The 24,882-nt window shown below is 46.2% G+C and overlaps 1 protein-coding gene across 4 annotated transcripts in view; it reads right to left on the bottom strand.

The window, feature by feature from the left end:
- Positions 1-292: 292 nt before the first annotated feature.
- APC8 (anaphase-promoting complex subunit 8) overlaps positions 293-24,882 on the bottom strand; it is a 34,079-nt gene continuing 9,489 nt past the window's right edge. The window contains exons 3-5 of one of the 4 annotated variants that reach the window (XR_015543551.1): positions 12,813-14,063; positions 751-932; positions 293-651 (exon numbers count right to left, since the gene is read on the bottom strand). Coding sequence is in view for 1 of the 4 variants with exons in the window: in XM_087397447.1 (XP_087253573.1) it covers positions 834-932; positions 12,813-14,063 (1,350 nt within the window). In the remaining 3 variants the exon portion in view is untranslated. Of the gene's footprint in view, positions 933-12,812; positions 14,064-24,882 lie in introns of all 4 variants that reach the window. The other 3 variants (XR_015543552.1, XR_015543553.1, XM_087397447.1) reach the window with 3 other exon arrangements.

Here is a 24,882-nt window from a genome sequence, read left to right as displayed (position 1 = left end):
ACTATTTGTTATTAGATGAAGATAGATTTACTCTAGTATCCTTAACTGTTAATTGGACTACTAGTAGAGTGCTAATAGCCTGACACCTAGTGGGATTTTTGTTATTAGTGGGTATCCAATTTATTAGTAGCCCATTATGTGTGTGGGTGCATGGGTGGGTGGGTGTGGTTCTCACCAAAAAAGAGAGTGTGTGTGCGTGTGTGTGGAGAGAGGAAGAGAGAGAGAGAGAGAGAGAGAGAGAGAGAACAAGGAACAGGGAGAAGAAGTCTAATTTTGTAAAAAGAGGCTGGGATATAGTAATTTTACAGTCTGTTGGTCTATTTTGGCAGAATGTGAAACAATGAAGATGGATCGCCACCCCTGCTTGCAACTTACCACGATCACATTTAGTGATTATACAGCACCGTGGACAAGTCTGAACAATCTCAAACTTTCCACTTTCAATTACAAGCTCAGAAGCCTAACCTTGCCTCTTTTGATATAAAAAGCCTGCTTATTAGGGGGTGCCAGTTTGTCTACAATGATACCTTTTACTGCCACTTAGGACAAACCTCAGCCTGTCTGGACATCCCAAAATCTGTAGTTGGGTGGGATGAAATTCGTGTATGATCACCTACAACTGGCTGCTCCTCCCCAATGCTACTGAAATAGCTGTAACCCTTGAATCAGTGCTTAAGGCATGTGAGCATCCAAGATGAAGGGCACAGAATAATTTCTGAAAGGACACATTCAAAGCATCAAAAGACAAACCTTGAATAGGTTGACAATTGCAGTGAGGACCCCTGGTGCCTGTCTAGCACAAAGGAGAAAGTTGCAGTTACAATCTCAAAAAGCTAAGGTGTAAATTGCTCAAAATCCATAGAAGGCTGTGATGATGACTGTTGCTGCACACTTCGTATGTCCCGCAGTAGAGCTTTTGCATCCTCCTTAGCCTGCTCACACAGTTTTAAGTGAAGCAGACTAGTCAATGTAGCTTAAATTAACTTAAATGTATACAAAAGAACCAACTACAACAAGCACAATAATAATAATAATAATAATATATGCAGCCATATCATCCACATAAACTGCCAGGAGTATCAGTCTATTATCCTTAGCCCTTTTAGTGTAAAGGCAGTGATCAATGCTACTCCTACAAGCCCAGATCAAATGTTGAAGGGGCAGAATTTCAAGAGATCTATTAGACCTTGAGGCAGAGTATTTAAGAAATTAGAAATGAAGGTTGACAGCACCTCAACATATTCATAACAAGTTCATGAAGTATTGTGGCCATCAATGCAGCAAAGGTTAAAGAAGAAACACAAACATCATCAACAATTCTATCTCAGCAGCAGGTTCAGATTAAAGCAACATATGGTAAACGTCAACACCATAATTAAACTATTTTCCCAAGAGTGTAACCAGAAAGTCGACCACGAATATGACACTTACATTTTAGGTATAATAGGATGCTTGTATATCACTGACTTTTGGTGTCGATGAACATATACGTAGAATGAATCCAGGAACATGCCCAAGCTCATCCTCTAAAGCAAAACAAATAGAACAGACAGCCACCCACAACACTAAAAACGATAAAATCCATTGCACATGACAGGAACTAGCTGTTATGACACCCCAAGAATGTCATTAGCACCCAATGGTGGGTGTAGACCATAGTATAAACATATGCTCACACATATATGTAAACCATGCATGCAAAGGTTTCCTTTGAGTTTCTATCAACACTCTACCGTCAACAACAGACTCCATCATGATAAAGACTAGTACTAAAGGAGAAGGCTAATCAGAACGTCATCAGAGAGGATTTATTGCAGCCAATTAGAAATCGACCAACAGAGGGTACACACAACGGAAGACTGATAGAATAGCCCAGGAGCTCACACAGTGTGTGTGGTAAGTGGAATCACAAACTTCTTAACTTATGTACTTCAAATAGATGTGCAGACTAGTAAATAAACAATGATCCAGCCGAATATAGAAACCACCAAAACAATATATTGCCATCCAAGGCTATGGAACACAGTACAAAAGAGATAGATCTTACCAAAAGGGACTTCTAGTATCTGCCAGATATCTCTAGATCACTGAGCCCATGTGCTCCACCTCGAGCGTATGTAGACTCTCCATACAGCAACTCCTTGCTGCCCTAGAAGACAGCCAAGGTCCAGCCCTTGATGAGCTCATCCCCTCCCATGTCCTGTGGGGCTATATATAGGGGGGTTTGCCAGCCTTTTTCTGGCCTTTGCTCCCCCGCCTTGACATGTGGCAGTGCGCCACCTTTTAGCCTCAGATAGAGACCTATTTCGGGCCCTTTACTAGGACTTAAGGCGCCTACTGTCCTCTGCAGGTCCTGCTCTGTAAAACTCAGCTTCTACAATGATCATTGTCTACAGAGGGGTTTACCGTACCACCAGGCTACACTCAAATCCATCTCCCACATCTTGATCGGGCAGTTCCGTGTTTCTTCTCATAAGCTACGAGTTGAGTCAAGGTGGATGTCCTATGTACTATGGGATCTGTGGACGACATCCCCATCTAATTAGCAAGAGTGTTGGCCCAATCAGGGAGCTCCTGGCACATCCTAATCAGCGGCATGTGGTCACTTTCCTTCTTGTGTGTCACGGAATCGTACTACTTCTAAGAAATAAAGAGAAATCTTTAAGATTGACTTCGATCCAAGAAATTGATTCCGGTTAACAAGAACAAGTTTTATTTTCCTTTGCATTGCATTGGTTAATAACACAGTGGGGATGCCCACAAGCAGACTAGGATGAGTCCAAGAACTAGAATGCATGCATTTGGTTAACTTCTAATGGATTAAAGTGTGCTGGACATTGTGGCACGACCTTGGCACGTGCAAATAGGCCCTAGTTTTGAAAGGAAAAGCACAAAAAGCAGGTCCCACAAGAGAAAAATAGATATGAAACGCGCAATTTTGGGAAGAAAGCACGTGGCAAGGGGGTCAAGCAGCTTAAAAGAGGGCCCATAGGGGCTGAAAGCAAGGAAATCACCTTTCTGAGAAGAAAGTTATTGCTTTCTAGAGAAAAGCACCTACTTTTGGCAAGAAAAGCAAGCCCATCTTTTAGAAAGCACATGCTTTCTATCGGGCTAGCCTAGTCTATAAAATAAGGGCCTCTAGGCTCCCAGTTGGATGGAGAATCCAAGTTATATCAGCTTCATGCTCCACCATGAGCTAGTAATGGGGGTCCAGCCCTTATTTCTGGGCCCTAGTGTGGCGTCTTGTCCTCTTTCTCCCTCTCTCCCTCTATTCTGATTCATGTTCCAGTTCCATCGTTGAGTTTTGATTGCTGAATTGAATTTCCAGCCACTCTTCAAATTTGTTTTTGAATTGCTAAGTACTCAGCTCTGCTTTGAATTGAATATTGAACTGCGTCTCAGTTCAAGAAGGGTTACAAAGGTATCAAAGCTCAGTTTTGTGACTTTCCTTGGTGACAAGAATCCCAAGCCGGAGGAGATAGTAAAGAGCTGCAGCCAACTAGAGAAGACAGCTTCAACGCGGCAAAAAGAGAAGTTTCAGCACAAATAAGGAGTCCCTAGTTTAATCGCAAATCTAGGCACAGCTTGTTTGATCCAATCAGCTTGTCCCAGTTCGTGATTTCAGCCAAAGCGGGTTTTGAACTGCAAGCCATCCAGAAATTGGCGAAACTTGGCATGGAGAATTCTGCCCTGTTTACTGCAAATTTCAAGCTCAGATCAGTTCCAAATCTTGCGATTTGATTCAGTTTGGTATGCTGTCCCAAAAATGAAGGCTATTCGACGCTTTGCAGTAAGCAATGTAGATGGTTTTTCTTTTAAAAAGCCAGATGGGTGGTTGGGACTTTATCCCCCACCATTAACCTTTCAGCCTGGAGATCAGACGACTCAAATTTCTAATATTAGTATAGTGCAACAGGATGTTTTCTTATGATGGTGGGCAAGAATCTCTTTCATACCACAGAACTCTCCCACATACCAGAAAGTTATATCATGGTTTGACTCACGGGAATCTCCATAATGTATGAACTAATTTTTTGGTATCCGCCCTACAAAAGTATTGGGAAAGAATATCAAAAGGCATAGTATACTAATGTTCATGAATTTTGATAAGTTTCTTTTTGACCCTAGTACAAGAAGAGAAGTGTGTTGTCTTCTTGATTCATTCAGGAACCGAGGATATTTATGGTTCAAGCATAGTTTGAAAAGTTTATTTCAAGGCCAAGACACCAGTTAAGAGGGTGTGAAATCAGTTTTCACACAGGTATTTGTTTAGAGTTATACTATCTCAAGCTCTGAAAAGTTTCATTTATAATATCTTAGATATTTCATTTCTATAATGGAATCAATTTGTTCTATTCAGTCAAGATTATGGACTTGTAGTTTTGCGATTACAAAGCTCAATGGAAATCCTTCGTAGAAAAACACAGCTGGATTTATGACCCATGGTTTTATTGGTCTCTCACTTTCGTCCAAAGCAATCAGATCGTATGATGTAAAGGGTGGATTTTAGTCTTTCTTACAATTGTCCACAAGTCTTAAATGATTCCCAGAAAGCAACAAAAAGCAACACGGTTTATCGCGAGCTTTCATGGTGCTTTCCATCTCAACGATTGTCTAAGGTCAGCTTGACATTGGATAAAGTGGATTCACGAAAAGCAAAGAGATGCTTTTATGGTCCGGAATCGAATGAGAAACTTTTATAAGGTTGCTAAAGAAGATTTGAAAAGACTACCAGAGACAATACCATGGACACTAAAGGGTAAGTATCTCTTTCATGCTTATAAAGTTTGCTTTATGTCATTTGAAGACCCAACCTTATATGGCAATGCAAGGAGAAATGTGGATTGTTTTCTTGAGTTTGTTTCAAAAAGACACTATTCATGAATCAGAAGCTTGAGAAGCATGATATTCTCTAGAATTTATTATATGGCAATATATTTATCATTGGCTAAGTGTTTTGGAATTCTATGGCTCCTTTTCTTTGGGACTTCAAATGAAACCACCTAAGACTCAAAATCACAGCAGCCAATAGCTCTCATAAGCTAAGCGCAATCCATACTAACAGCTCGAGATCAAATCGTAGCAAAAATGGGCCTTCTAGAGTAAATTGCAATAAGGTTCTGGCAACCTGATACAAGTCATGGCAGTTTTGGAGCCCCCGGAACGACTAGAATATTATTCGCAACAGGGTCTCTCTTCCTCTACATAGCTCACCCGCGTGGTCGGTTGAACATAATTTGTTATCACTCGCACCACTGAGGGGATGGCATGGAAGATCTGAGAGAAATTGAATCGCACAACAAGGCACATGTGGGATAGAGAGAATAAGACAGTCCACAACACTAGGACCCAAAAATAAGGACTAGACCCCCCCGAAGGTCCTTATTGCAATAGAATAAACTTTGTACAACTGGCTCTGAGAAGAGCATGGAGCTGAGTACAATCTTGAATGAAACTAGGAGCTCTGAGGCCCCTTCTTTTGTACACTTGGCCCAGCTAAAAGCTAAGCATGCTTTTCTAAAGCTACTTTTTACAAAAGCTAAGCTTTCCAGTTTTTAGCCCACCTTGGGGCAGCTTTTCGTGGATACTTCTTTCATGGCGCCATCTCTTGGGTGCTTTTTGCCTTGTAGGACCTACATTTTGCCACATGCTCCAACTTTTGAGCCTTTTAGCACTCTTCCCATTCCTACACAAAATCCAACACTTTAACCCATTAGAGGTTAGCGAAATGGATGCATTTCTAGTTCTTGAACTAATCCTAGTCCCTTGAGGGTGTCCCCACAGTTTGTGGTCTTGCAGCCCCAGAAAGGGGGTTCGATCAGCATAGTGGGCTCCCAGACACACTCAGTTGGGATATTCCAGTTCACATCCACAAGGTTGGAGAAGTGGTCCCCAATGGTGTTTGATGCTATTATGGGAGATCAAATTTCACGCATGATGGACGAGTGGATGGGGCCATAGGGACTGGACCTTCGGCACACCCATGGTGCGGAGGTGAATTTTCTGTTGGGCTTCAAGCACGAGAGAAGCCCATGTGTTGTTTAGCGGTAGGAGTTATCAGATTGCCGCTTGAGGCAAAGGTTGATCAAGCATTCTACTGGCCACTCCAGAAGTGTGCGGAGTTGTTCAGAGAGGAAGTCTCTCCTTCATGATGAAGTGGGCACGGAAGATTGACATTGAGCCAGTGTACCTTAGTACGTCGACGTACAAACACGGATTACTCGCCCGCCAAACCCCCGACAAAGTCACATAAGGCAATCTTTCTAGAACATGCACGTGCAAACAACACTGTCCGGCCTTTTGGAGGAGGCTTTCAAAGTGTCTTCCAGATGTAGATTCCTGGATTGTTGGAGGGGACTTCAACAACCTGGAGTTTGGGGAGGACAAGCAAGGCGGCGCCGCCTCTGAGATGCCAGCAGTAGGGCGGAGCACCTGGGAGCAATTCATTTTCATGATCAGTGGCAGAGACCCGTGGCGAGAGCCGGATTTCAACAAGATACCTAGCAGCCTCCTCTTCTCTCTCGGACAAAGGAGACATGATGGATTGCTTGTTGAGAGGCTAGACAGCTTCTACGTTGGGGATTGGGCACTACATAGAGGCGGCTTCACTAGGATTCTGGCAGGCACCACGATGTCAGACCACTCTCCAGTAGTACGTCACTTAGAGCAGCCACGCAGGGTTCTTCCCCAAAAGGGGGTCCGCATACCATAGAACCTCCTGCAGACGAGGAGATTCAGCAGGTCATGGCAAGGATTTGGCAGCAATCAAAGATGGCACCGTGCGAGATGTGGGCTTCGTGGGTGGCCGATGCGATCCAGAGGAGCAGTGAGGAGTTGTAGGTTTATGCCCTTAGGCGGAGAAGGACTCTTCAGAAGCGCGAGCGAGCACTGAGGAGAGACCTCGCCTCCATAGAGCGGCTCAAGGAGCACGATCCAAGATCTCAATGGCTTAGGGATAGGTTTGAGAGCGCTCGCGCCTTGAGCTTTAGGAGACAGAGATTTGGCGGGCTGAGTTCTCCTATCACTCTTCCTAGGCCCAGTGGGTACAGCAAGGGGACAGGATGACGAAGCAATTTTTTCAAACCACTGGGCCTCGATCAACAGGCACACAACTACAGCGTCTCTGAGATCCGCACGGCATCATGCACACTAACCCGTAGGAGATTTTAGACCTGACCACATGTTTTTACAGCCAGCTCTTTCAAACAAAGAGGATGACTTCAGTTGGTCTTGTGGCTCGAGAGGTAGTTTGGGATCACATTCGGACGGTAGTCTAGCAAGATTTGTGCAACAGTCTTTCACAGATGAGGAGCTCTAGGAAGCCCTCGAGGCTCTCCCAACCCAGAAGTGTCTTGGCGAGGATGGCTTGACTCCGGCCTTCTTCCGGAACTTCTGGGAGATCATCTCCACCCCTTTCCGACTAGCTTGCCAAGAGATTTTTGACACAGGCTCCCTCCCTCAATCCCTGAGCAGGGGGAGGATTTGTTTGATCCCGAAAGGAGGAGATAGGTCAGATATCCGGCAGTGGAGACCAATCACTTTGCTTGATACCGCATGCAAGATCCTTGCCAAGGCCTTGAGTTTGCGGTTACGGCCTCATCTTACTGACATCATTCACAACACACAGAATGAGTTTGCCCAAGAGCGCAGCATCTTGGACAACATCTTCACGTTCTGGGAGACAATGGATTGGTCCAGGGAGGAGTCACAACCGTTGGCCGTCCTCCTCTTGGATTTCAAGAAGGCCTACGATAAGGTGGAGTGGTCCTTCCTAAAGGGTACTATGCGGAGATCGTGTTTCTCAAACAGATAAGTCAAAGGAGTTTCTATGCTTTATGTGGGGAGCTTTAGTCAGATGCTTATCGGAGGACACACGGGCGAGGCCTTTTCTCTCACTCGGTCCACCAGGGCTGCCTCCTCGCTCCCTTCCTCTTCTTGTTTGTGGCGGAGGCTTTGGGCTACTACTTGAGATCACACGTGGCGGGCCTCATAGGGTTTAGGCTCCCAATCAGGCAGGAGGAGGAGCTGCTGGACTCTGAGTTTGCAGATGACACGGCCTTGTATGTAGAGGGCACCACAGCGAGTTTGGAGATAGGGGAGCCCTGGCTATCTACTGTGAGGCCTCCGGTGCACGGATCAACAGGACAAAGTCCATAGGTTTCTTCACAAGCTCTAAGGAGACACAGGAGATTCGGGAGTGGAGGAGCAACTTTGGCTTCAAATGGATACCACGGGGCCAGACAACGAGATACCTCGGATGCACGGTTGGTATTAGCATTACAGCAAAGCAGCAGATCGCCCCGATTCTTGAGAGTGTTTGGTGCAAGCTTCTCTACTGGAGCTCGGCCTAACTCTCCCTGGTAGGTCGTGCTTTAGTGGCAAACCAGGTCCTTGCCACGGCCTGGTATATCGCCTCCTGCTAGTGTTTTCACAGAGGGTGCATTGGGCAACTCCGACGGTTGGTTCGAAACTTCCTATGAGCAGGTTCGGACAGCACGAGGAATACTAGAGCCCAGGTCGCTTGGCAGACGGTGATCATGCCGCAGGCACTAGGAGGCTTGGGTAACATTGATCCGGAGATACAGAGCAGATCCCTCTTGGGCAAGTTGGTTGTTCGCAGCCTCACCCCAGGTGCAAAGCCTTGGAAGCTCCTCTTACAGTGAGGGCTTCTCAGGAACACCCAACGCACTAGGGGCAGTGGCAGCGTTCACACAAATGGATCTTCTTAGAGGCCCCCCTTATGGGGAAGGGTTCCCCCTTGATGAGGAGCCTCCATAGGGTCTGGCAGAGATTAGCAGGGGGCTCATTCGTGCTCAACCCAGATGCAAAGAGGAGTTCGAGCGTTAGCCCCTTGTTTGGCACCCTAAGATCCGAGATCAGGAGGGGCGTATACTCGAACAATGGACTCACATTGGTTGGGCACAGTGGGAGAGTGGACTTGCCAGGTCCTTTGGCAAATGGAGCAAACTTCCCATGGAGGCAGAGGCAAGGCTTAGCGCCGTAGCGCATCTGCGAGGGGCAGGGCAGCAAATGAGAGAGGGATGGTAGCCTGGTTGACTGAAGGAGGTCACGCGTTCCAAATTGATAAGGTCTCCCCAGCTTATCGGATACAGGGTCAGAGCATTTGGAGGATTGAGCTCCATGAGGCGATCCCTCTTGATAGAGCCTAGTTCCTCCTCCTCCGGAGGAGGACCGCATATGGGAGGTAGTAGCCAGTATCACTGCATGGAACATTTGGATTGCTCGTTGCAGTCTGGTGATGGGTGAACATCCAGTTCCACCCTCGGCTACATTGGTCGCCATCTGGGAGGATATCATTGACACCATCCGCTCCACCTGGGAGCGTGGGACCCCAGGCTCCAGGGCGACTATCGCAAGGCGTGCTCATTTTTGCAAGGCTTGGCCTACAAGAGTTAATTACATTTTCACTCCGTGAGGGATTCGCTGGTTGTATAGTCCCCCCACCTGACTGTTAGTCCCAGTACCAGAGATCCCTTAGGCAGTGGGCTGGGTTTCTTTGGAACAAGCCGATTTTTTCTTTCAGCCTTTTTCCGGTTTTTTCCATACTCAGCATCTTCGGGGCTGCTGTTTTGTATGAAGTTTTTTCAAGCACTAATAGAAGGTTCCTTTCTTTGCAAAAAACAAACTAGTCAACCTGGGGTCTTGATCGTTGACAATCGACTTAGGCATCCCATGGTACTTGAAGATTTGTGCTAGAAACAATCTAGCCATGTGGTCTGCCTTAATGTTTAAGTAGGCCCGCTCACTGAACCTGTCATTACGGTCCATATTCCATCATTCCCATACTTGGATCTAGGAAGGTCAAAGATGAAGTCCATAGCAATACTCGCCCATGGTCACGGCGGTATGGGCAGTGGCATGAGAAGTCATGGGGTCTTGTGCCGATCATACTTCACCTTTTGGCACGTAAGACATTCCGTCACAAACTTGTGTATATCCTTGCCGCATCCCTTGCCAAAAGAAATACCTTTCAATGGCTTGTGAGTAGAAGAAATACCTCGATGTTCTACATAAGGAGGGGCATGACGTTCTTCCAAGACTTCTGCTCTCATATCTTGAGTCACACAAAGGTGATCATCCTTCATGAGGAAACCATCTATCAATGAGTTTTCACTCGATGATTGCCTCTATTGAAGATTCATCATAATCTCTCCGAAATCTGGATCTTGAAGATAGAGTTCTTTCATCGCCTCAAGGTCCCTGTGATGCGCTATGGTAGCATTGTTCACACAAGGCCTTCTAGACAATGCATCTCTTATCCTGTTCTGGGCTCCTGGAGCTCTCATCAGCTATGACTCGACCATCCTGATGAAGGGCAGCTCCTACGCCACCAGAAGAGCTCTCCACCATGCTCTAGCATTGCTTGTAAGATGTAGGCTTACAATCTTCAATTTGACTTCTCAAGATAATTTCCTACCTGGAAAGCTATGTCAAACTATCAGATGAAGTCCAAAGCTCATAACTCCTTGACGCATGTTTGTTTGCTCCTGTGGGCTTTGGCAGCTAGCTACCCGTGGCAGTTTGGGACGTGGACTTTGGTTTGTCTCACGTTCTTTGTTTGGTTGGCCCCTCCTTGATTTGATTGGGGGGGTTTGTCCACAGGGGGGTTTTGGAGGTTGTGGCCTTCACCCCTCACTTGAGCATGGTTGGGTTGGCGCATGGTGTATTTGCAAGGGGAGCCCGCGGCTGTGACACGTGTACATTTGTGGGAGAAATCCCATATACAACTATGTGGCCCTAGTAGCCTTGGATTTAAAAGGCTTGTATTTCCTGGGAGGAGAGAGAGGCATGCGTGGCTAGGAGGCAGGGATTGGGACCCTCACACTCGGCGCTCCATCTCACATGTGGCAGCCTCTCTTTGGTTGCCAACATATACGTGGTGAAGCAAGAACTTGCAAAGGCAACCGCTTTGGCTACCCTTTTGAAATAGTAGCAAAGAGCCAATAAGGCTCTCAACATGAGGTTCCACGGGATCCCACGGACAGAGGCCATACCAATGGGCGACGCGACCACCTTTGTTGCGACCATTTTACGGGTCCCTGACCACGCTATTGTGGCAACATGGCAAGTGGAGAGAGATTTCAATAAAGAGAATCTCCTCATTATATGGTTTAGAGACACTCGGTATGTTCCCTAGTAACTATGTTCCAGATTTCACAGCTTTTCTGAAATCTGCAATTTTGACAAGTCATCCTCCTTTTCTTGGCAGCTATCCCAGATTTCACAGCTTTTCTGAAATCTGCAATTTTGACAGCTCATTTGCTTTTCGCAGCTATCTTTTGTTTGAGGGGGGCTTGTTGGATACCAAAAATTTGCTAGGGGTTGCAGCATTGAAATTTTCATGCAGGTGACGGGTGGGTTTTTGGTTGCCAACATAGCAATTTGTAATTGGGCGATTTGATGGTAGTTTGGTGCGTCGAATCGATTGGGGAGGTGCCCCTTGACAGAGGCAAAATCAAAGGAAGCATTTATGGCAGCTTTCTCTAGCGGTTTACTATAGGGCAGCACTCTCTCATAGAGGGGTATTCAACATCTAGTTCTTGGATGGTTTTGGTGTATTTACCATATAGGAGGAGCTGATTATGTTCTACATCTACTATTTGGCCATTTTTTCATTGTTATGAATTAGTTTGTGGGAAAAGTTGGGCCTACTTTTCTTGCCAAAAATAGGCGCTTTTTCTAGAAAGCAGTAGCTTTCTTCTCAAAAAGGCAATTTCCTTGCTTTCATCCCTGTAGGGCTCCCTTTAAGCTACTCGCCTCCCTTGCCATGTGCTTTCTTCCCAAAATTGGACACTACATATCTGCTTTTTAGTTATGGGACCTGCTAGGGCCTTTTTGCACTGTCCAAGGTCCTCTCACAAGGTCCAACACACTTTAAGCCACTAGAGGTTAACCAAATGCATGCATTCTAGTAGTTTGGACTAATCCTAGTCCCTTGTGAGCGCCCCACAGTGTTATTTAACCAATGCAATGCAAAGGAAAATAAAACTTGTTTTAGTTAAGTGTAGTCAATTTTGTTTGACCGAAGTCACTCTTAAAGATTTATCTTTATTTCTTGGGAGAAGTATGATTTCGTGACATCCCCTCGACTTCTAATCAGTGTGCTCAACTATTTTTGTGGATACTCTGAGGAAAACTCCTCATCCACTACTTGGTATCTAGTGCCAAAGTAGTTCTTGAGCTTGACCGTGCTCTTTCTTCTCTGTGTGGTACACAATCTGTTCTTTCTTAGCAAATACTTGCCTTTCTTTCTTGGCAAATACATGCCCTTGTTTTTCTTGACGTGATATATTTGCATCACTTTTAAAAGATCATTTACAAAAGATCCTAAACAGGGACCAAATCGCATGCTGCAGATAGAAAACTGATCTAATTAGAATACTGTCATGGCAATGTTCTCCTATGATAAAACTATTTTTGACTCTTATAGCTATGAAACAGGAGACTTGAAGGTCTATCTTTTTCGCCTAACGACTCTGTTACAATCACCAGCTAGCTGCACATATTTGATAAAAAACAGATGTTCATGTGTGTTTCCAAACTAAACTTTCCATATTTTGAGAGGGTACCAGAACTTTTATGTGCAGTGAGAGAAAGCTGAAACCTGCCAGGATTAACACGTTACATTCTAAAACATAAGAAGGAATGATACTGACGTCAAACTTACAAAAAAAATGTCAATGTATTCACTTGTATTAATATTAGTAAGACTACTTTCAGCTCTACAATTTAGAAAACTGTAAATACAAGCATAAAAGAAATTCGGGCTTTAAGTAGGAAAGAAATCATACAGGTCCTCCATAATCCAGTAGCCGTGTGCAATATTGCTCGGCCTCAACAAGTAAATTTTGACTCCTGCAATGCTGTGCTAGAAAAAGAAGAGCCTCCACAATATCAGGACCTTCTGTCTGATCATTTTCCATTCTTTCCAAATTTTTCTTGTAGTAATAAGCAGCTTGATCTGTCTGTCCCAGTTGATTATGAAGCTTAGCAAGTTTGTGCAATGCAATCCCTTCTCTGTCATTATTACTAACTGCTCGCCGATAACAACGAATGGCAGAATCATGCATTTGCAGCTGTTCATTTTCATAACACTGTCCCATAGCACACCACATGCGAGCATCATGAGGCCTCAATTGAGTGGCCCTACGATAGTAATAAAGAGCATAGTAGGGCATGGCAAGAATTTCATATGTCTGCCCAAGCCCATACCAAGCCCTGTAATCTCTGGGATTAATATCAACTGCTCTACGATAAGCATCTATTGCAGCAGGAGTGTTCTTCATTTCAACATATTCATGGCCCATGAGTGTCCATGCTGACAAATATTTCCTATTCAGCTTCAATGCTCTCTTGAAGTACAGCACAGCCTTTTCATGCTGAGCTTTTAAACTGTAGTAATTTCCAATAATGCAGCATGTCTCTGGGCGGTACTTATCAGTCAAAACTGCCTTGTGAGCTAGATGGCTAAGTGCTGCAAAGCACTCCTTTACATACAATATATTAGAATAAGTATCCATGCCTTCAATTCTGTAAGGATCTGTCCGCAGAAGCTCTTCAAAAAGACCCTCTGCTTCATCAAATTCTCGTAGATTATAATGTGCTGTGGCTGTCTGGCACAGAATATAATCACTACTAGGAAAAATTGCATGTAACGACTGGAAGCGAGCAAGGCCTTCTGTATTCCTCTGCAGATCCAGGTACAAACTAGCCACAAAGAATTCGCGCATCCAGTGATCATGTAAATCCAGGGTTGCCAAGATCTCAAAGTCAGTGCAAAGGGCCTGAAGTTCCAGCCAAGCACTCCAATTCCAAGGATAAGCATTCACAGACATGCATAGTGCCACCCGTGCCTCCACTTTACGATCTAGTTCATGCAAAACCACTCCATATAAGTAGGTTCCAAATGCATCCAAACTCCTTTTTACATATAACCTGTTCAGTTCCTGCTCTAACCCAGCCAGCTCTGGATTTATAGCATCACTTCTCCCAAGAGGGCCAGCCATTTCAATAATCTCTTCCTCTTTCCTTTTCTCTCCGGCCTTGAATTATATGGAAAAAACAAAGGATAAATAATAGTCCTTAGGGGCAGATCTCTCTCTCTCTCTCTCTCTCTCTCTCTCTCTCTCTCTCTCTCTCCAAAATGCATGATGGTGATATTGAAAACTGCCTGGGAGCAGCAAAGAGGTAGACATTGATGCCATCAAAAACGAAATGTGTACTTCTTTGGAAGAAGAAATCGATAAGTGGAAATCAGAAATGCACTTACAAATGGTGATCTAAATTGGTAAGATACAAGAGGAAATGACCCGCATGGTTGATGCCAAAACCAGCCACGACACATTGATGATCAAGGAACTAGAAATGCAAATTGCCAAGCTCAAGGACAAAAATGAACTACTGAAAGCCTGCACTCCACTTGAAGAGGAAAGATCCTGTTGGAAAGGTCACCTCCCCATCTGTAAGCCCCCAAATGAGGAGAGCGTGGGGGAGGGAGACCTAGGGCAGAAGATGCCCAGAGAAGAAAGAGAGAGGGGGCTGCCACATGGGCAGCACCTCACAAGAGAAGAAGGCTGCAAAGGACGGAACCTGTGGAAGGAGCAGAAGGCGGGGACAGCAAGCCTTAGATCTGACCTGGCAGGGCACGATGACATCAGCAGTGTACGGCGCTGCACACATGGCTGGGGAGAACCTGGCAGAGGGCAGAACCAGCAGGCCTGGTGGAGCAGCAAATGGGGCTGACAGTGGGCAGTGGCATGCCTTATATAGGCTGGGCCCTTGCCTAGATTGGAGGGCCAAAAGCCCTAGAAGTGTGGGGCAAAAGGCCCCGGTTTTGGAGCCCTTAAAGGGCTGGTTTTGGGGCAGACTGGTCGGCCAAACAGACTAGCCAGTCGGCCCATTTAGGGCTGGCTGGTCGGTTATTTCAAGGGGCCCTTGGGGCCTATATAAGGAGAGGCTCTTGGCCTCATTTCATCATCCAGCAAGTCAGCAAACAGAGGAGCAGCAGGAGCAGCAGAAGCCTGATCTTTGGGCCTACATCCAGGAGGCAAAGCAGGGCCAGAGTTGCTGCAGACTGAGCTCACTTGGGGCTGAGCCTAGGCTGTCTACTAGGGCAGCAAGGTGCTGAGATCTTTGGACGGAAAGTCTACTTACGCTCGAGATGGAGCACGCGGGCTCGAGTCTAGAGATAGCCAACTAATAGGAGAAGGACCTTGTGGTAAGATCAGAGGACCACACCATTGGTGGGACTCTGGATCTATCTCTTTTGTATTGTGTCCATAGTTTTGGACGGAAATATATATTTTGGTGGTTTCTCTATCTGGCTGGTTCATTGTCTATTGATGAGTCTGCACACCTATTTTATGCACATTAAGTAAAGAAGTTTGTGATTCCACACACCCCACATCACACTGTGTGAGCTCCTGGGCATTACTATCAGTCTTCCGCTGTGTGTACCCTCTGTTGGGTCTTTTCTAACATGGTATCAGAGCCCAAGTAGGAGGCTCACTGGTGTGGGAGCTTGAAGGCAGAGACCTTGCTGAAGGACGACCCTGATTCAGAAGCTCTTGGGAATCGACTTCCACGACTGGAGGATTGTGCCCTTGCGAGAAGGAGGGTGACTCAGGTTCAGTCAGGTGCATTCAGAATTCTGGTCTACTGAAATTAAGTTTGGTTGACTTTGCTGTGTGGTATAAACAGCAGAGATGTTGACCGCCACAGCCTCTTCAGCCCCTGCTTTCCCTTCCTCCTCCCCCAGTTTTCTCTCTTTTACTATCCCTAACTTTGGAGAGTCTGGGAAACTGGACAGGACTAATTACCCGATCTGGAAAGTGAAGATCCGGAGTCATTTAGTGGCTCGAAAGTTGTGGAAGCTGATCACGGGAGTGGAGTCGAAGCCGGAGGACATGGTGGACAGGAAAGGGGAGATAGTCATGGCAGTAGACAGAGAGGAGCTCGAAGCTTGGGAAGACAGAGATGCCCATGCCATGGCAATAATCATAGGGACTACGGCGGACTCCGTTCTTCCACATATCCAGCTGGCCGAGACGTCAGTAAAGGCGTGGGTCACCCTCCAATTCCTTCCAATCTCGTATTACCTGAGACAAATGAAGAGCAGAGTCTCTCCACAGCATGCTATAAAGGCTCAAATGCAAAATATCAAATACATACCAGACTGTTGTACTGCTTGAATGTTCGCTCTGAAAGCAAACCCTGTACCTCAATGAGGCACCTGCCAAGAGCTTGCGTAATCTTGTATTGTCCCCTTTTGAACTCCAGCATCCATCTGACCTTGAGACCCCAAGGCCCTCCATGGAATCCACCCTCGTGTCAGTGTCAACAGCCACGCACCTGGAAGGTACCGAGCGCTCCATGTTGTCCTTCACCTTCACAAAGGCATTTGACTCCTCGTCGACCCACATCTCTATGTCAGACATCCTCACTGTGATTTCTGGATCAACATATCTGACCTCAGTAACACTCGGTGATGTCACCAGGAACAACTCTTTGATTACCACATTTGCTTCGGCCTCTCCCTCTGAATCTGAGTCAGCAGACTCCTTTTTGTTTTTCTGATCCACCTTTTTCTTTCTGCAGTCCTTTGTAAAATGTCCTGGCGTATCACAGTAGAAGCACTTCTTCTTATGCTTCCTCTTCGAAGTCCCCTCGTCGTCAGAGTCGTCTTTCTTGGACTTGCCACCGTTAGGCTTGTCCTTTCCTTTGCCAGCGGAATCCTTCGCCAGCCTTGCCTTGGTGTCTTTATCCTCATTGTAGAGCTTCTCCCGAGCTTCCTCTTGTAGCAGTTTTGGATCCAACTCCTTGAATGTCAGAGGTTTGGTCCTCTGTCCTGCTGTCACAGTCGTAACAAAGCTCTTGAAACTCCGAGGTAATCTTCTCAGTACCATCAAGGCCAAATGGCATGAGTCTGTCTTCTGACCAATTGCTGCCAGCTAATTCCTCACCACCTTGACCTTCGTCAAATGGCTATGTACTATATCTCCTTCTTCCATATCAAGATTGTAGAGTTGATGCTGAAGAAGCAAAATCCGGGAGGTGTTTTCCAAGGCAGAAGGGGAAGTATTGGTACTTCTTCAAATCTCGGCGGACGCAGATTGCTAGAGGGTGATGGACAAAAAGTACTGAAGCCAGAAGAGTATCTGCTTGAGAACTCAATGAGAGTTCATGGTCCAGGTTATCTGGAAATATTCATTGGTTACAGACCTTGCCAAAGGAAGGACAGGTTGAAACAGACCCTCAAAGCATGGTGCCTGGAAGACTCCAGGTTGTTCACTCATTATGAGGGCGACAACTGGAAGATCGTGATGGTTGGATTGCTCGAGTTCAAAGGTGGGAACATGACTGAAAGAGGTGGTGCCGGGAGGTGCTACCAAAGATGGACCTGTGTACCAAGATGGTGTGCAGAAGCGAAACCACACCTGGTGGAGCAAGAGTCACTCGATGAAAAGCCAGGAAAAGATTTTGACATCGCATGACCTCGGAAGAATCAGTCGACATTTCCCTTATAGGATCTATCTTTGTAATATATGTGTTTGCGCTTTATGTAAATGATCGGGAGGGATTAATGTCAAGGTCCTAGGTGAGGGCTGATAGCACCAGACTAGATAGATCTGAGACCAAGGGCCTAGTGCAAAGAATGTGCCTAGGGGCAAGGAATTAAATGCATCCCAAGAGAGGGGTGAAATGTTGCATTAGAAAGGCCCTATATGGATGACATGTGGCATCTAGATCTATCTAGGGAATTGGGGTCTGTCAAGGCTAGTGAGAGAAGTGGAGAATTTGATGATTTACGTGATTTAGAGATTGCTCTCTCTCTCTCTCTTGCTGGAAAGCTTTGGCAGTTTGGCTGGGTGGAAAATCATGGTGCTGCTCCCGTGATGTGTAGAAGAAGCTAGTTTTGGAGATTTGTGATAATTGGTATCAGAGCCTTGTGGAGTGAGCGAGGGACGGGAGACGTTGTTTGTGAAGGGCCTGCGAGGAGACTTGGATCCCTGTAACGACGTGACTTGACCTTAGAAGAAGGTGGAGCGCTGGTGGCGTATCACCCGAGGGTGACGACGAGAAGGCTGCAGAACATCAGACGAGCGTCGAAGGAAATTCAGCGCTGCCGACGAGGTCCGTGAGGAGCGGCGCTCACGTGGAGGGTCCTGAATTGGTAAAGCAAAACGTGGATTGCGACGACGTCGTGCAACACGTGGACCCACGAACGGGCTGATGCAAGTGATCGACGAAGATAGCTCGTGGAGTGAAGCGGGTTCTCCGCTCATGGACTCGACGGACGGGGTTAGCTGATAGGTTGACGCAGAACGACGGAGCGTAGGATAACGTGGGCTGTTGTGCGTCCTTGGCGAAGGATCGTTAGCGTAAGCAATTGGTCCGTGGGCTGGGAGATAGTCGTTGACAGGAACGGAGAACAGGGTTCCCGTAAGCCTGACGGAACAAGGACCTCTTGAAGGAAGGCGCCGATCAGCTAACCCAAGGATTTGAACGATGAGGCGGAATTCATCAGACAGATTTAGACCAGGAAGCTTTCGCCAACTCTGTGTTTTTTTTTTTTTTCCTGATTAGTTTCGTTGATGTTCCGCTTACTTGGGCAGGATCTTGTAAGTGATATGTATGCATAAAGTTTGATGCTGTAGCAAGGGCAGATTGTGCTTGAGACTATGCCTGTGTACTTGAGTTATTTGCAGAAATTTCCCTAGTATAGGGAAAGGCGGGATTCAATATATATGCCTGTGTCAAATGCGTAGTTAGTGTGCATGTCAGATTGCAGGTATTCCCTAGTATAGGGAATTAGGTTCAGAGTGTTAGTACACTGAATTGTGTCAGCTTTTGATTACAGTGTTCTAGGGGTTTTTTTTTTTTTTTTTTTTTAAACACACACAAGCCCCAAAACAAAACACCTACTGAACTGAATGGAAGCAGAAGAAGGAGCTTCCAGGAGGGACCCTGGTGAATCAGGAGTCCGGCCGACCCAGCAGGGATCGCGCCCAGTAGCTCATACGTTATCTGGCAGGATTGCATTGCTGGAAGATGCCTTGCAACAGTTGTTAGCACAGCAGTTACAAGCCAATGCAGGGCAGTCCGAACTTAGGAGAGCACTACAGAGTATGTCTGCCAGACCTTCTCGAGAGGAGAAGGGAAAGGCTCCAATGGAACCGGAGTCTAGTGTCCATACGGTCGAGCCTAGGAAGGCTAAAGTGCCAATTATTGCCAATTACAGACCGGAAAAGTATTCTGGTCGGATGAACGACCGTAGCTCCGATGTCATTGAGACCTGGCTACACAAATGGGACGAGGCGTTCGCCATTTGTGAGATCAGAAATGACATCAAAAAGATCCGCGAGGCCACCCATATGTTTAGTGAGGCGGCGGATCGGTGGTGGATTAAACAACAAAAAGACGGTATAGCATCCACTACCTGGGAGGGGTTTAAAAGAGAGTTCAGGAAACACTTCTTACCTCCTGACGAGGCATCCCGAGCTTGGGATCAATATAGGAACCTGCGTCAGAGAAATTTATCAGTGGCAGAATACACTGATAAGTTTCGAGAGAGTGTAATGAAGGTTGACGAACCCCTGCCTCAATCAATCCAAGTGAAAGATTTCATATTTGGATTGAATGACCGAATAAAAATGGAAGTTCGGGCTAAGTACGCGAACACGCTAGATGATGCAATAGCTATAGCCTTGAACTACGAGGATGCCAAGGGCAGCAAGCCAAGTGGGTTTGCACAGGTCGGAACCCAGTATGGGTATCCAAAGAAATCTGGGTTTAAGAAGAAGTGGACTAGTAGAGGGAGTGGTTCGCAGCCGAGTGGTCAAGCCAAGCAGGCGAGACCGGCTGAAACTCCTAAACCAAGTACCACCATTGGAGTGAAGAGAAAAGTAACTCCAATGGCAGCCCGGGCTTGGTCTAAGTCTCCCTTGAACCCGGAACAAAGGGAAAAAGCGAGGAGAGAAGGCTTATGCTTTGGTTGCCTTCAACCTCATCAGTGGAGAGATTGTCCACGTAATAAAGATCGTCGGATGGCTGAGATGGTGATCTCAGAGTGCGACGTGGAGATGCAGGGAAGTCCCAGAGCGGAAGAGATGCAGATTCAGCTAGCGGGATCTTCTCAGAGGTTAGTACCTTGTTTGTTATGTGTGTCTGTTACTAAGTTAGTGACGAGTGCACCTGATAACATCCTATCTAAGCCCGCAGCAACGGGGTATACAGCCTTCAATGATACGGAGTTAATCAAAATGAAAGGGCAAGTAGCCAGTCATGATGTCATTGTGTTGTTTGACTCAGCGTCAACTCACAATGTGATTAACTCCAAGCTCGTGAAGAGGCTGAAATTGAAGACAAGTCCATCTGACTACGCGTATACAGTCAGGATGGCTGATGGAAGTTCAACTGAAGTATGGGACCAAAGGGTTACCCAGTTGGAGCTTCGGATTCAGGACTATGCTGAGAAGCTTGATTTTGAAATGACCAAGCTTGCTCATGCGGATATAGCCCTGGGAATGGCGTGGCATTCTAGGAAGAATCCAGCCATTGATTGGAAAAAGCACGTATATCAATTCAAGATGAATGATGTGCTTTATGTCTTGCGAGGTGAAAAAGATATACCTCAGGGACCGTTGGTTTCCGTGATGGAAATCAGAAAGGCTCAAGTAGAGTTTTTATACCTTTGCACAACATCGGTAGAGTCAGTGGATGAGTCTTCGGCTAGCACTGATGTTACGCAAAGTGGTGAGATGGCCAAGCTGGCTAATCTTATAACAGAGGAGTTCTCTGAGTGTTTTAGGGATGAACTACCTTATGGGTTACCTTCAGAGCGGAAAGTTCAGCATAAGATTGAACTGATCCCGGGGGCAGAACCTGTAAATAGACCTCCCTATAGAATGAGTTTTACGGAAGAAGCGGAGGTGCGTAGGCAACTGGAAGAATACCTCAAGTTGGGGCAGATTCAACCAAGTTTCTCACCTTTTGCTTCACCAGTGATATTAAAGAGGAAAAAGGATGATACGTTTCGCCTCTGTATAGATTACAGAGCATTGAATAATATCACTGTTAAGCACAGGTATCCGATGGCTCGGATTGATGATTTGCTAGATGCATTACATGGAGCCGTGATTTTCAGCAAGATAGATCTTAAGTGCGGCTATCATCAGATCCGGATTAGAGCCGAGGATGTGCATAAAACCGCTTTCAGGAGCAGGTTTGGTCATTATGAGTTTTTGGTAATGCCCTTCGGACTTACCAATGCTCCAGCGACCTTCGTCATGCTTATGAACGATTTACTACGTCCGTATATCGGAAAGTTCGTAGTACATTTTATTGACGATATCTTGATATTCAGTAAAAGTGTTACTGAGCATCGTGAACACTTAAGGATAGTGTTCAGTACTTTGAGGAAAGCCAGTCTTTATGTGAATAAAAAGAAAACTATACTGTGTATGGTTAGGCTTGAGTATCTAGGGTTCATAATTACTCCACAGGGGGTAGAAATGGATCCGAAGAAAGTGGCTGCGATACTGACTTGGCCAATCCCTCAGAGTCTGACCGCGTTGCGATCATTCTTGGGATTTGTCCAGTTTTATAGAAGGCATATCAAAGGATATTCCGGAATAGTATCGCCATTGACTGATCTGACCTCAGATAAAGTACCCTTTGTTTGGGGACAGAATCAACAAGAAAGTTTTAACACCATAAAACAAGCTGTGGTCTCAGGACCGGTGTTAAAGATAGTTGATCCCCAGAAACCGTTGTTCCTAGAAACCGATGCAAGTGGCATTGCGGTAGGAGCAGTTCTCCTTCAAGAGGGAAGGCCAGTAGCCTTTGAAAGCAAGAAGCTTTCTCCCTCTCAAAGGAATTGGCCAACTCATGAATTAGAGTTGTATGCTGTTATCCATGCTTTGAAAACATGGAGGCATTATCTGTATGGTTCAGAGTTTTATGTGGATGTAGATCATGATACTCTGAAACATTTCTGTAAGCAGCCTGACTTGAGGGGCCGCCAAGCGAGGTGGGCAGAGCTCATGCAGGAATTTAATCTAACGATTCGGTACCGAAGAGGAAAAGACAATAAGGTAGCTGATGCGTTGTCTCGCATTATGCACAACCTGAGTTTCACGGTATTAGAGAGTGCTCTAATGACCGAGATCAAAGAAACTCAAAAGGTGGACGAGTTTGTCCAGAGCTTATGGCCTAAAGCTCATGTGTTAAAACCCGGGGAAAGTGAAAAGGATGACCTGGCATCCAGAAAAGGCCAAACTTATGCAAGATATACCATAAGGGATGGTATGCTAGTTAGAAATGGCAAGGTTGTAGTACCTGGTCAGAATGATCTCAGGCAGAGAGTCATTCGACAATGCCATGATAGCCCGTGTGCGGGACATCCAGGAGTCGAGAAGACATATGATCTCGTGAAGCGAGATTTCTTTTGGCCAAAGATGAAAAAGCATATTCATGAATATGTGACACGGTGTTTCTCGTGTCAGGTAAGTAAGGCCGAGCGGGTGAAGCCACCCGGACTTTTACAGCCCTTGGAAATACCACTAAGTAAGTGGGAGAGCATTTCCATGGATTTTATTGTAGGGCTACCTGTAACACAAGGAGGGTATAATTCAATCCTTGTGGTGGTTGATCGTCTAACCAAGATGGCTCACTTCATTCCGACTAGAGAGTCTGTTAGTGCCCCGCAAGTGGCGGATTTGTTCATTAGACATATATTTCGTCTGCATGGATTGCCTAGATCCATAGTGTCAGACAGAGATGTTAGATTTACCGGTCATTTTTGGACAGCGGTATTTGAGACACTAAGGACTGAGTTGGGAATGAGTAGTGGGGATCATCCTGAGACGGATGGTCAGACGGAGAGAGTCAACCAGACTTTAGAGGATATGCTGAGAGCATATGTGTCATTGAGGCAACATACATGGGATAAGTGGTTGCCATTGTTGGAGTTTGCCTACAATGATAGAAAACATTCATCTACTGGGTTCAGTCCGTTTGAGCTGAACTATGGTTATAGACCAGTACCTCAGAAAGTGCCTAGTGCCGCGAACTTTGTAGTTCAGATGCGGGAGATGCTAGCACTTGCGAGAGCTAATATCCGCCAGGCTATGGATAGAGCCAAGGTATATGCGGATGAAAATCGGTCTATAAGAGTATTTGAAGAAGGAGAAAAAGTTTTTCTCAGAATTCCTTCGCACTCGAAGTCGTTGACTTCAGGAGAGTGTGCTAAGTTATCACCTCGATACTGTGGGCCGTGGTTAATTCTAAAGAGAATAGGCAGTGTAGCCTATAAATTAGAATTGCCACAGGGGTGTAAGGTGCACCCGGTTTTTCATGTTTCACGTTTAAAGAAATTTTTACATACTGGTGACTCACTAATCGAAGGTGTGGTTTTGTTTCAGGAGATAGAGGATATTGCAAGGCGCAAACCAACAAGAATCCTGGACCGAGGAACAATGCAAATACGAAATCGGAAGATACCCACGGTGTTGGTTGCATGGCATGGTCAGCCTCTATCCGAAGCTGCCTGGGAATCCGTATATCAGTTGCGGAGAGTGTTCCCAGACTTCATCATCGAGGACGCTGATGTCTGAAGAGGGAAGGAATGTTACGCTCTAGCCGAGGTAGCATGACCTCGGAAGAATCAGTCGACATTTCCCTTATAGGATCTATCTTTGTAATATATGTGTTTGCGCTTTATGTAAATGATCGGGAGGGATTAATGTCAAGGTCCTAGATGAGGGCTGATAGCACCAGACTAGATAGATCTGAGACCAAGGGCCTAGTGCAAAGAATGTGCCTAGGGGCAAGGAATTAAATGCATCCCAAGAGAGGGGTGAAATGTTGCATTAGAAAGGCCCTATATGGATGACATGTGGCATCTAGATCTATCTAGGGAATTGGGGTCTGTCAAGGCTAGTGAGAGAAGTGGAGAATTTGATGATTTACGTGATTTAGAGATTGCTCTCTCTCTCTCTCTTGCTGGAAAGCTTTGGCAGTTTGGCTGGGTGGAAAATCATGGTGCTGCTCCCGTGATGTGTAGAAGAAGCTAGTTTTGGAGATTTGTGATAACGACCAGGGAGTTACTGGAGCATCATCATCGACGTGTTGGCATTGGGCCGAGATGTGTCGGTGAGAGGGGGTGTTGGAAAGGTCACCTCCCCATCTGTAAGCCCCCAAATGAGGAGAGCGTGGGGGAGGGAGACCTAGGGCAGAAGATGCCCAGAGAAGAAAGAGATAGGGGGCTGCCACATGGGCAGCACCTCACAAGAGAAGAAGGCTGCAAAGGACGGAACTTGTGGAAGGAGCAGAAGGTGGGGACAGCAAGCCCTAGATCTGACCTGGCAGGGCACGATGACATCAGCAGTGTATGGCGCTGCACACGTGGCTGGGGAGAACCTGGCAGAGGGCAGAACCAGCAGGCCTGGTGGAGCAGCAAATGGGGCTGACAGTGGGCAGTGGCATGCCTTATATAGGCTGGGCCCTTGCCTAGATTGGAGGGCCAAAAGCCCTAGAAGTGTGGGAGAAAAGGCCCCGGTTTTGGAGCCCTTAAAGGGCTGGTTTTGGGGCAGACTGGCCGGCCCAAACAGACCAGCCAGTCGGCCCATTTAGGGCTGGCTGGTCGGTTATTTCAAGGGGCCCTTGGGGCCTATATAAGGAGAGGCTCTTGGCCTCATTTCATCATCCAGCAAGTCAGCAAACAGAGGAGCAGCAGGAGCAGCAGAAGCCTGATCTTTGGGCCTACATCCAGGAGGCAAAGCAGGGCCAAAGTTGCTGCAGACTGAGCTCACTTGGGGCTGAGCCTAGGCTGTCTACTAGGGCAGCAAGGTGCTGAGATCT

The sequence above is a fragment of the Dipteris shenzhenensis genome, chromosome 26, assembly GCF_047967505.1.
Source record: "Dipteris shenzhenensis isolate YYH24624 ecotype China chromosome 26, Dip_SZ_1.0, whole genome shotgun sequence".
Lineage (NCBI taxonomy): Eukaryota > Viridiplantae > Streptophyta > Polypodiopsida > Gleicheniales > Dipteridaceae > Dipteris > Dipteris shenzhenensis.
The sequence above is the reverse complement of the archived record's forward strand: the minus strand, read 5'-3'. Positions and strand labels throughout refer to the sequence as shown.